Genomic DNA, 13,262 nt, shown 5'->3' on the forward strand with positions numbered 1-13,262 from the left:
TGACATGTTGGTGCAGTGTGAGAGTACTGTCCAGAGTAACACCTAGGTTTTGTACTGATTGTGTGAATTTAATGTTGGCATTGCTGATATTTATTGTTTGAGGTAAAGGATGTGAATGAGAAAGTCTTTGTGTTGTGATCATTCGTCTGCAGCTTGTTACATGTCATCCATGATTTCACATCAGAAATGCACCTCTCTACACCTTGGATGGTAGCATCAACTTCAGTTGGGTGGCTAGATTTGTATATTTGGGTGTCATCAGCGTACAATTGGTGAGACACTGGATGATGATCCATGACACTTGAGAACGGCTGAGTGTACAGAATGAAGAGAACAGGTCCAAGAACAGACCCCTGTGGAACACCACAACATAGATCAATTAGGCTGGAGTGTATTCCATTTGCAGATACAATTTGTGTCCTGTTGACCAAATAGGACTTGAACCACAGTAAGGCTGTATCATTGCATTTAATGTACACACCAGGCTTAGTGGAAACATGCATTTAATGTACACACCAGGCTTTGTGGATACATGCATTTGATGTACACACCAGGCTTTGTGGATACTTGCCTTTACTGTACACACAAGGCTTTGTGGATACATGCATTTAATGTACACACCAGGCTTTGTCGACATACCAGCATTTGGGCTAATATCAGAACAGAAAGAATGCAAGGAAAATTTAGCTGGTAAGTTAAAAATATGACCTATTAATATATTAACACCCACATAGTACACATTATTATGATACCCATATAGTACACATTATTATGACACCCACATAGTACACATCATTATGACACCCATATAGTACACATTATTATGACACCCATATAGTACACATTATTATGACACCCACATAGTACACATCATTATAACACCCATATAGTACATTCTTATGTCACTTTTTTAGGCTTGAATAAACAGTAACACAAGAAAGAGTGAAAACAACAAGCTTTGAAAAAGATACAATTTATTTCCCTGGAAAAATTCTGTAAAAATGAAAAAATATGAACTTAATGGTTTTATAGAATCAAATCTAAAAATAATCCAAGAATAATCCAAAAATAAAATTTTTGAAGTCCTAATAACAAAATGTTCTACTGATTTCAAGTTCAAATCCTGATGAAGAATCCAAGATGGAAGACGATGACGTATGCTGCAATCTGTAGTGTTGAAGTCTACAGTTCCTGGTAGAAACAAGAATTATCACTCCAGTTTTGGAAATAAAAAAGAAAATTCTTATAAGAACTGTCTTTGATCAAGAATCTCACATAAGCACATGTATTTTCCAGAAAAATGTCAGAATTAATCTTTTTGAATCAAGGTAATTTGAGATAACTCCAATCAGCACAACATACAACTTCCAGTTTAACAGCCCAGCTTCTACTGAGAATAATTCTCTAAAACATAGGTTATATGTCTTCTAAATGTAAACAAGGGGTCACGTGATCATCTTCTGGAAGCTCATAGAAAGTAAGTACTTGTTAAAGATCACGTCTACCCAGTGTGACCCTGACAAAAACCAATCATTTTACACTAAGAAATAAGAAAATAAAAAATTTGTTTACATCTTAAACTCGGAAGTCCCATCATGACCTCGACAACAACTAATCATTTTAAAATAAAATAGAACTTGTTTACATGGATGCTACAAATTTTGAAACATTTGGGATGACCAGGATTTTGATCAACACCTGGTGTTTATAAACTAACAGTCAAGGTCAAACTATTTTCTGAAAAAAGTATCATCTCTAGTGAATAAATTTACATTACAATATCATGTAATTAAAAATAATAAATAAATAAAACTGACAATTAAATTGAAATAAATATATATTAAATCAGATATAATTAAATCAAATATACATAACACATTATTATGACACCCACATAGTACACATTATTTTGACACATATAGTACACATTATTTTGACACCCATATAATAGACATTATTATGACACCCATATAGTACACATTATTATGACACCCACATAGTACTCATTATTATGACACCCATATAGTACACATTATTATTACGCCCATATAGACAAATTATTAGGAATCCCATATAGTACACATTATTATGAACCCTACTTGGTACACATTATTATGACACACATATGGTACACATTAGTACGACACCCACATCATGCACATTATTATAACACCCATAAAGTACACATTATTATGACACCCATATAGTACACATTATTATGACACCCACAAGGTACACATTATTATGAACCCCACAAGGTATACATTATTTTGACACCCACATGGTGCAATTAATCATCTACCTTCACTAGTTTTACTTGTTATTGAGATCCCAAGTCTTGGTCATATCTGAGTTGGGGATGACCAAGAAAGGCTCCTTTGCATTGTTAGGCCTTTAAGATTTTATTTGGGATGACAAAGAATGGCTCCTTTGCATTGTTAGTCCTTTAAGATTTTATTTGGGATGACCAAGAATGGCTCCTTTGCATTGTTAGGCCTTTAAGATTTTATTGGGATGATCAAGAATGGCTCCTTTGCATTGTTAGTCCTTTAAGATTTTATTTGGGATGACCAAGAAAGGTTCCTTTGCATTGTTAGGCCTTTAAGATTTTATTGGGATGATCAAGAATGGCTCCTTTGCATTGTTAGGCCTTTAAGATTTTATTTGGGATGACCAAGAAAGGCTCCTTTGCATTGTTAGGCCTTTAAGATTTTATTGGGATGATCAAGAATGGCTCCTTTGCATTGTTAGGCCTTTAAGATTTTATTTGGGATGACAAAGAATGGCTCCTTTGCATTGTTAGTCCTTTAAGATTTTATTTGGGATGACCAAGAATGGCTCCTTTGCATTGTTAGGCCTTTAAGATTTTATTTGGGATGACCAAGAATGGCTCCTTTGCATTGTTAGTCCTTTAAGATTTTATTTGGGATTACCAAGAATGGCTCCTTTGCATTGTTAGGCCTTTAAGATTTTATTTGGGATGACCAAGAAAGGCTCCTTTGCATTGTTAGGCCTTTAAGATTTTATTTGGGATGACCAAGAAATAGGCCTTTAAGATTTTATTTGGGATGACCAAGAAAGGCTCCTTTGCATTGTTAGGCCTTTAAGATTTTATACCAAGAAAGGCTCCTGTGCATTGTTAGGCCGTTAAGATTTTATTTGGCTTCCTCTAACATGAGAAGGAAGGGTTAGAAATGTTTCTTTCTCTCACTCACCATTAAGAGCTTATTAGTCCCATGCTGAGAGTGGTTTTTGATGAGAATTAAAGCTAATGAAGTTGGGGCTATTGCTAAATATTGGACCTACTAGTATCACTACTCTTGAGTCCTATACTGATAGCACAGCATTTGGTGTATCCTTCTACCAGCATACAGAAGTGAACACCATAAGGTTAAGTTATTTTCTAAATCAGTTTTGTTGAGGCTGTCAGCCGCCGTTCTAACTAATAAATTCAACAATGCAATAATAACAGGTAATGTATTACTGCTAGAAAAATTTAGTGGGTGTGTGTATAAAACTAATTTTAATTACGTAATACACTTATTTGCTAACTGTTGCAAAGATTCACTGACCCCCTCACTGTGATGTCCTGTATTGTTGGTCTGTATCAAAGAGGAAGATTATGATGTCTGTGCTGACTAAATCAGACTGAGATCAAGTACCATATGTTGGCTGTACTGACTAAATCAGACTGAAATCAAGTACCATATGATGTCTGTACTGACTAAATCAGACTGAAATCAAGTACCATATGATGTCTGTACTGACTAAATCAGACTGAGATCAATTACCATATGTTGGCTGTACTGACTAAATCAGACTGAAATCAAGTACCATATGATGTCTGTACTGACTAAATCAGACTGAGATCAAGTATTATATGTTGTCTGTACTGACTAAATCAGACTGAAATCAAGTACCATATGATGTCTCTACTGACTAAATCAGACTGAGATCAAGTATCATATGTTGGCTGTACTGACTAAATCAGACTGAAATCAAGTACCATATGATGTCTATACTGACTAAATCAGACTGAAATCAAGTACCATATGATGTCTGTACTGACTAAATCAGACTGAGATCAAGTATTATATGTTGTCTGTACTGACTAAATCAGACTGAAATCAAGTACCATATGATGTCTGTACTGACTAAATCAGACTGAGATCAAGTATCATATGTTGGCTGTACTGACTAAATCAGACTGAAATCAAGTACCATATGATGTCTGTACTGACTAAATCAGACTGAGATCAAGTACCATATGTTGGCTGTACTGACTAAATCAGACTGAAATCAAGTACCATATGTTGGCTGTACTGACTAAATCAGACTGAAATCAAATACCATATGTTGGCTGTACTGACTAAATCAGACTGAAATCAAATACCATATGTTGGCTGTACTGACTAAATCAGACTGAGATCAAGTACCATATGTTGGCTGTACTGACTAAATCAGACTGAGATCAAGTACCATATGATGGCTGTACTGACTAAATCAGACTGAGATCAAATACCATATGATGGCTGTACTGACTAAATCAGACTGAGATCAAGTACCATATGTTGGCTGTACTGACTAAATCAGACTGAAATCAAATACCATATGTTGGCTGTACTGACTAAATCAGACTGAAATCAAATACCATATGTTGGCTGTACTGACTAAATCAGACTGAGATCAAGTACCATATGTTGGCTGTACTGACTAAATCAGACTGAGATCAAGTACCATATGTTGGCTGTACTTACTAAATCAGACTGAGATCAAGTACCATATGTTGGCTGTACTGACTAAATCAGACTGAAATCAAATACCATATGTTGGCTGTACTGACTAAATCAGACTGAGATCAAATACCATATGATGGCTGTACTGACTAAATCAGACTGAGATCAAATACCATATGATGGCTGTACTGACTAAATCAGACTGAGATCAAGTACCATATGTTGGCTGTACTGACTAAATCAGACTGAGATCAAGTACCATATGTTGGCTGTACTGACTAAATCAGACTGAAATCAAATACCATATGATGTCTGTACTGACTAAATCAGACTGAGATCAAGTACCATATGTTGGCTGTACTGACTAAATCAGACTGAGATCAAGTACCATATGATGTCTGTACTGACTAAATCAGACTGAGATCAAGTACCATATGATGGCTGTACTAAATCAGACTGCGATCAAGTTTTTCTTGGCCCTGTAAAATTTATTGGAAAAGACAATACTTAGCTTAGACTGGGGACTGAGTTCAGAAAAGGAAAGAAATGTGGTAGTTCCATGTACATTTTGTTTTCATCTAGTGAATATGTGTTTACATACTGGCTGTATTTGTTTTCATTTTGGTTACATTTTTTATCTTGTACTTTATTTTCAGCTATTGAAATGGACACCATAGATGATGCTAGTGAAATCAAAGATATTTCCTTCATTAATAAGGCAGCCAGGCTTCTGGAGGTGTGTACAAATAATTGATGTTAATATGAGTAATATCCAAGTAACATGTCCTATCTTTTTATTGGAAAAGAGAATACTTAGCTTAGACTGGGCTTCTGGCTTAGACTGGGTTTAGCCAGGCTTCTGGAGGTGTGTACAAATAATTGATGTTAATATGAGTAATATCCAAGTTACATGTCCTATTTGTTTATACTTTTTATTTTGACCAGTGCATAAGTTTTGGCTGACAACTCCATCACCGTCGATGACTGTGAGACTGCAGATAACTATTTATCACCATTTTTTAACAAAGTTATGGTATACTATCTATATGCCCACCAAAAGAAAGTGTATTATGTTATGAATTCTGCCCATTCATCGTATTCACTATTTTGTTTCTGCACAGTTTGCCACCATCATCCGTGATTACCAAACTTTGTAAATAGTTTGCACTTTGGGACAAGGAATGAGCTAGCAGATTTTCATCAACAAATAAAAGGTTGAGGTCACTGAATGAAAGAAAATAAAATGTTCTGCATTACAGACATGGACTGAATGTGGATGGATTGTACTAGGGGTAGGGAAGAATTCTATGTTTGATTTTGTCATTGGATGGATTGTACTTGGGGTAGGGAAGAATTCTATGTTTGGTTTTGTCATTGGATGGATTGTACTAGGGGTAGGAAAGAATTCTATGTTTGATTTTGTCATTGGATGGATTGTACTAGGGGTAGGGAAGAATTATATGTTTGATTTTGTCATTGGATGGATTGTACTAGGGGTAGGGAAGAATTCTATGTTTGATTTTGTCATTTTAGTTCAGCTCATACAAGTTGGAAGTTTGGACAGTGATCAGTTTTTCAACATTGATAATGTCTTCAAAATTTGTGTGGTTCAGGTTTAAATATCATATCACCTGATACCTGACCATAAAGCCAAAGAAGTTTGGGGTACGGCCCTATGTGCATCATGTATCGTGGTACCATTGACAGATTGACTAGATTTGGTAAAAAGCTTGCATGATGTGCTTTAAATATTTTAGATCACCTTTATGATCTAAAGGATAGCTCATGACAGTATTGCCTCTGATGTCAGAATTGGTCTCGTAATCTGACAGATAAAGCCTGTGCATGTGTACAGCATCACTCTGAACCATTCAGCTTGGAGTGGAATTCATAGAATCTGCCTTCAGTGGAGTCGGCTGAGATGGCTAACTTTGTCCATACACATTCATTACCAGTACATTCTTGGTTACATTGTTACATTTAGCTCCACTCAACAAACTACCATTATGCATGGGATCATAACTATGAGGGGATTCATCTTGAGTAATAGACAGTTATCACAAAAGTTGGGCACTATAATTCATAGTTTTTGCTTTGCTGGCTTTGGTGTTTTACAAGTTAAAATCATCAAATTAGATACTTGCATGCATCACCATTTGTACCACACCCTTACTTTTTAAAGACTACATTCATTAACATTTCACATTTTACTGGTAAAATTTTATATTAAGTCATAACCAAATAGTTTTTTGTACCCAGTGTGTGGGGGTGGGGGGAGGGAGATCACTGTTACCTAAAAGTTTGGCTTTACTTGCAAGGGTTAAGTATTTGTGGTTTTGATAGGGGGATTTTTCCGTGCTATATATACATACTGGACTATTCAGGATGCTGGTTCGCAATGTTGTCTGGAAGTAGGAAAAAAATCTTTGAATACGCTTGTTATGAGTCTATTGTTTTAAAATAAATAACAGAAAATGGTGAAAGGCAACAAGTTTTTGTAAAATTCAACAAATAATTTATTTCCCCAGAACACAAAGTGAAAATGAGAAAAAAGAATTTACGGAATTGCAAGTTAAATCCCAAAATGGTCAAAGAATTACAGTCACTAAACCTAATAATTTAAAGTCCTGAATAAAATTCAGTAGAAGTCAAGAATAAATCCAAAAACTGAATGTGATGATGTGTCTGTGGTAGCTTGTATAGTGCTGATGTGTCAACAGTCTTTTGTGGAATCACAGTAATATAATTCCATGTTTGAATTTACTATCAATTCCAGTGAATGTCTCTATCCAAGAATTTTATGAGAGTACTTTTGTATTTAAGAGAAAAATATCACTTGAATTCAATAATTTGAAGAAATAAAATAAGCCCAACTGGATACAATATATAATACAGCTGCAAAGTACTAGAGCTTTAAGTACAACTGAAAAGTCCTCTCATTTACAAGATTATATAGTTCTCTACTTGACCTCAGGTCACAATTAGCATTTTCTAGGAAAGGTTATTACCTAATGGAAAATAACCTTCTAGAATGATCCTGATGTTTACAAAATAAAAACCATAACCTGGATTATGTAAAATACACAAAGGAAATTCCACAGCCTAGACCTGGACCAAAAAAAATATATTTACTTCCTTTAATAATAATACTGATTTTAAACCCATAAACAAAGAGAATAATTTAGCTATGTACTAACTGTTTACACAGAATAAAATAAAAAAGGTCAATTCAGGTCAAGCAGAAATGAACTTGTACAATATTACATTCTTGGCATCCGTCCGTCTATGAGAGACGATGGCATAGCTCCAAAGTACGCTTTTGCTTATCCTTCTTTTTAGCTCTCTTTTCAGCTTGCTTTATTCTTCTCTTTTCCTCTGCGTTTTGAACTCCCTGCCTGACAGCTAGACGCCAGCTGGAACGGTTGTTTGCACAGCTCTCCCAGTCGTTGACATCGATGTTTGCTGTCTTCATATCCTTCTTGCAAACATCTTTGTAGCGCAGATGTGGTCGTCCAGTTGGTCGTGCACCTTCTGCTAACTCCCCATATAACAGGTCCTTGGGAATGTGACCTGGGTCCATTCTCTTGACATGGCCGAGCCAGTGAAGGCGCCTCTCGCTGAGTATGGAGAACATGCTGTTCATGCTGGCGCATTCTAGAACCTCTGTGTTGGGTACTTTGTCCTGCCACTGGATGTGCAGAATGCGCCGCAGACATCTCAGGTGGAAGCTGTTGAGTTTCCTCTCATGTCCTGCATAGGTGGCCCATGTTTCGCTGCTGTAGAGAAGTGAGCTGAGCACGCACGCTTGGTAGACACGCAGTTTGGTCTTCTCTGTGAGGTTGGGGTTGTTCCAGACCCTCTGGTTAAGTCTGGCCATCACTGCTGCTGCCTTGGCAATCCTGCCGCCCACCTCAGAATCAATGGAGAGTGAGCTGGAGATGTTAGACCCGAGGTATGTGAAGTTCTCGACAACTTCCAAATTGTACCCATCGATGGAGACAGAGGGAGGGGAGTCTGTGTCCTGTGCCATGACATTCGTTTTCTTCAAACTGATGGTCAGTCCAAATTCCTTACATGCATGGGAGAGGCAGCATACCAGCTGCTGGAGCCCACCTTCCGTGTGTGATGTCAAGGCTGCATCGTCGGCAAAGAGCAATTCACGGATGAGTACCTCTGTGACTTTAGTCTTAGCACGGAGACGGGCGATGTTGAACAGCTTGCCGTCAGCCCTGGTATGGATGTACACTCCCTCGCTGCAGTCCTTGAATGCGTACTGGAGAAGCATGGAGAAGAAGATGGCAAAGAGCGTCGGTGCAAGGACACAGCCTTGTTTGACTCCGCTAATGACTGGGAATGCTTCAGATGTTGCGCCATTGAAGCACACTGTGCTGTGCATGTTCTCTTGGAATGACATAATGACAGCAAGCAGACGTGGGGGGCAGCCGATCTTCTGCAGGAGTCTGAAGAGCCCACTCCGACTAACCATGTCAAATGCCTTCGTCAGGTTTATGAAGGCAATGTAGAGGGGCATCCGCTGCTCGCGACACTTCTCCTGCAGCTGACGTAGTGAGAAGATCATGTCTACAGTTGACCTGCCAGCTCAAAATCCACACTGGGACTCTGGGTAGACGCGGGAGGCTAGGATCTGCAAGCGTGCCAAGGCAACATGGGCAAAGGCCTTTCCAACGATGCTGAGGAGGGAGATGCCCCGATAGTTGTTGCAGTCGCTACGGTCTCCTTTGTTTTTGTACAAAGTGACGATGTTGGCATCACGCATGTCCTGTGGGATGTATCCCTGTTCCCAGCAAAGGCAGAGGAGTGTATGTAGGGGCTGGAGTAGTGCTGGTTTTCCGCTCTTGAGGACTTCAGGCGAAATGCCATTGCTTCCAGGAGCCTTCCCACAGGCAAGGCAATCGATGGCTTTTCCGAGCTCTTCCAGGGTGGGCTGTGTGTCTAGCTCCTCCATGACAGGCAGGTCTGGAATGGCGTCCAGGGCAGTTCCAGTGACATTGTTTTGGGTTGCATATAGCTCGAGATAGTGCTCAACCCATCGCTGCAGTTGTTTCCCCTGGTCTGTGATGACTTCGCCCGTCTTGGACTTGAGGGGGGCAGTCTTGTAGCTGGGGGGGCCTGTCGCCTTTTTGATACCCTCATACATTCCTCTTGTATCCCCGGTGTCAGCAGCTGTCTGTATAGTGTTGCAAAGGTTCAGCCAGTAGGTGTTGGCACAGCGGCAGGCGGTCTTCTGGGCGTTATTCCTTGCAATCCTTAGGGCTTGTAGTGTTCTGGGGCTAGGTGCAGCCTTGTATGCCAGGAGGGCTTTCCTCTTTGCCTCAGTCACGGGCTCCATCTCCTCCCAGTTTGCCTCATACCAGTCGACATTCTTTCGCTCCCTCTTCCCGTAAGCTGTGATGGCTGAATTGTACACAGAGTCACGGATATGGGACCACTTGGAATCAATGGTGTCATCAGGTGTCACTTTGGTGAGGGCTTCCTTCAGTTTGCTGATGAACTGCTGTGTTTTCTCTGGGTTGCTTGCACAGCAGGTGTTGATACGTGGGTGACCCTTCTTCTTGGCTTGGTGCAGCTTCTTGGGTAATATTCGCACCTTGCTGGCCACGAGGGAATGGTCCGTGTCACAATCGGCACTGTGGTAGCTGCGGGTAAGGAGGACACTGGCCAGTTCTGCACGCCTGGTGATGACGAGGTCTAGCTGGTGCCAGTGGCGTGAACGTGGGTGTCTCCACGACACCTGGTGGATCTCCTTGCATTTGAAGAAAGTGTTGGTCACACATAGGCTGTGGGAGCAGCACATCTCCAGCAGTCACTGACCATTCTCGTTGATCTTGCCCCTTCCGTAAAAGCCGAGACAGGTGGACCAGGCCTCATGGTCAGCTCCCACTCTAGCATTGAAGTCTCCTAGTAAGTAAAGGCTTTCATTGTTGGGGATACTGGATATTGCCTAATCCAGAGCCTCATAAAACTTGTCTTTCTCCTCGTAGGTGGAGTAGAGGGTTGGGGCGTACACACTGAAGATGTTGACCGGGCCTAAGGACGTTGACAGCCGGAGGGCAAGGATTCTCTCAGTACCTGATGACGGAGGTTCAATGAAGGCGATTAGCGTGTTCTTGACAGCAAAGCCTACACCATGCTGCCTAGGTTCATCCAAGGGCTTCCCCTACCAAAAGAATGTGTAATTGGCTTCCCTGATGGTGCCGCTGTCAGCCAGTCGGGTCTCCTGGAGGCAGGCAATGTCGATGTTCAGTTGGGAGAGTTCTCTGTCAATGACGGCAGTCTTCCGTGCATCGTCGATCTGTTGTAGGTCAGTGGTCAATCCAGGACACATGGTCCTGATGTTCCAGGTTGCAAAACGAAGAGTTGGAGTCTTTTTATTTCTTCTTTTAGTCTTTCCTGGTGCAGAGTTTTGTGGCCCACTTGTCGAGATGGTTCTCTAAGCTCCACGCACCCAGTGAAGCAGGCAGGCCATGGCGGGCAGCACCTTACTAACTGGGGGCTGCCCAGCTTGAGGCGGGCGGTAGCTGTCCAGTGAGACCTGATGATCTCTCCCACCGTCAGAAGTAACCCCTGGCACTAAGCTCTACGCCAATCGAGCTTTGACTTAGAACCGGTAAACTGCTAATTCTCGTGTTGTGCCAACGCCGTACGACGACGCTGGAGTGTCCTCTCCAGTGGAGCTATGAAGCCTGGGCAGGGTGGTATGGAGAATCAGCTGTTGCCCATGCAGCAGATCCCCCCTCTCCACGCAGCTGGTGTGCCCAAGGGAACGACGAATGCCGATACAGTTTGGCACCAATGGCGTCGCAGGAGTTGCCGGAATGACGTTGCAGTCAATGTCATACCGCCTTAGGGACTCCATCTCCTGATTTTCTGTCGGGGTTTACTCCCTTAGTCTTTCCCATGAGTGGGTATAGCCACAAGGCAGCAGAGGTTTGGAATCAGAGTTTTCCTTCTCCTAGATGAGCTACCATCCAAGGTTTACGAGTCCCATCTACCCGAAGCAACTTGTTTTAAGGCGCCAGTGGGCCGCCTTCACCCCTTCTCCTGTTAGTAGAAAACATGGTCTGCCGGGCTTCAAATCTAAGCCACTCGCGAAGGCCAGGAGCTGGATTTTAGTTGACAGAGGCAGTAAGAGACGCAGGCCGTATGGGGCATTTTGGAGGATTGGGGGGCTTGTCTCCCACTCCCACCCTGGGCAATGTCAACCTTAGACCATAGGTCAATTCAGGTCAAGCAGAAATGAACTTGTACAATATTACATTACAATAGCATTACAATAGCATGTAATGAAATTTTAATAAAATAATTTAAAAAACCTAACTAATAAACAATTAATATACATAACACTTTATTTTGTCATAAGTGAATCATTAGCAGGTTAATTCAGCATTTTATATGCAAAGCATGGCCTTCAAGTTAATCAAATCTGATGTAATCCTTTGTAATATTTGCAGGTAAATTCTCAGAGCCTAATTGATGCCTTAACTTCCAAAACCATTGTGACACGAGGTGAGAGTGTAACAACTGCAATGGGTGTTGAGGCCTCACAGGATGTGCGAGATGCTTTTGTCAAGGGGATCTATGGGAAAATGTTCATATGGATCGTGGAGAAGATCAATTTGGCCATTTACAAGCCAAAGGCAAATGCTAAACACTTCAGAACATGCATAGGTGTTTTGGATATCTTTGGATTTGAGAGCTTTGATCGGAACAGGTAAGAATGAAGAAAATTAATTATACATTTTACCACTCTTTGTTAAAGCAATGATCTTCTGAAATGCATTAAGTTACAAATACGATATTGTTTTGTGTATTGCATACAATTTGACAGCTAGTATTTGTCTTTAAAATTGATTTTGAAGAAAGAAGTATGCTTTAGAAAGCTTTGAATATAGTAAATTATGATTAAAACTGTATGCATATATAGAGCAAGCACACGCTTATGGGCTCTATATAAATATGACACAGTGACCTAATAAACAAAAAATGATTTGTAAATCATTTTTTTTCATCAGGTGACAAAATATAATACAGTTGCATTGTAATGCATTATGCTGCACTTTCCCAAGAAAAAAAGAAAAGAAAATAACCAATTGAAATAATTTTATGTATATCCCAGTGAAGATAAATTTGAGAAAAAAAAATGCAAAAGAAGAGACAGGATTTAATTGGGAGGGGGCAGATCTGAAAGGGCTCACACCATTGAGCAGGCAATATAGCGTGTAAATGTGTGTGGGTGATTTCATACATTGCTTGCCATGCATGTGTAAATGTGTATGAGTGATTTCATACATTGCTTGTCATGCATGTGTAAATGTGTATGGGTGATTTCATACATTGCTTGTCATGCATGTGTAAATGTGTATGGGTGATTTCATACATTGCTTTTCATGTGTTTGTAAATGTGTATGGGTGATTTCATGCATTGCTTGTCATACGTGTGTAAATGTGTATGGGTGATTTCATATATTGCTTGTCATGCATTTGTAAATGTGTATGGGTGATTTC

The 13,262-nt window shown here is 40.1% G+C and overlaps 1 protein-coding gene across 4 annotated transcripts in view; it reads left to right on the forward strand.

The window, feature by feature from the left end:
- The window catches only part of LOC149800512 (myosin-VIIa-like), a 246,110-nt gene that overhangs the window by 118,365 nt on the left and 114,483 nt on the right, over positions 1–13,262 (forward strand). For all 4 annotated transcript variants that reach the window (XM_089960143.1, XM_089960141.1, XM_089960144.1 and 1 more), the window contains 2 exons: positions 5,393–5,472; positions 12,209–12,468. In XM_089960143.1, the coding sequence (XP_089816269.1) occupies positions 5,393–5,472; positions 12,209–12,468 (340 nt within the window). The remainder of the gene's footprint in view (positions 1–5,392; positions 5,473–12,208; positions 12,469–13,262) is intronic.

Source organism: Sinohyriopsis cumingii, chromosome 5 (assembly GCF_028554795.1).
Source record: "Sinohyriopsis cumingii isolate HCF-2022 chromosome 5, ASM2855479v2, whole genome shotgun sequence".
NCBI lineage: Eukaryota > Metazoa > Mollusca > Bivalvia > Unionida > Unionidae > Sinohyriopsis > Sinohyriopsis cumingii.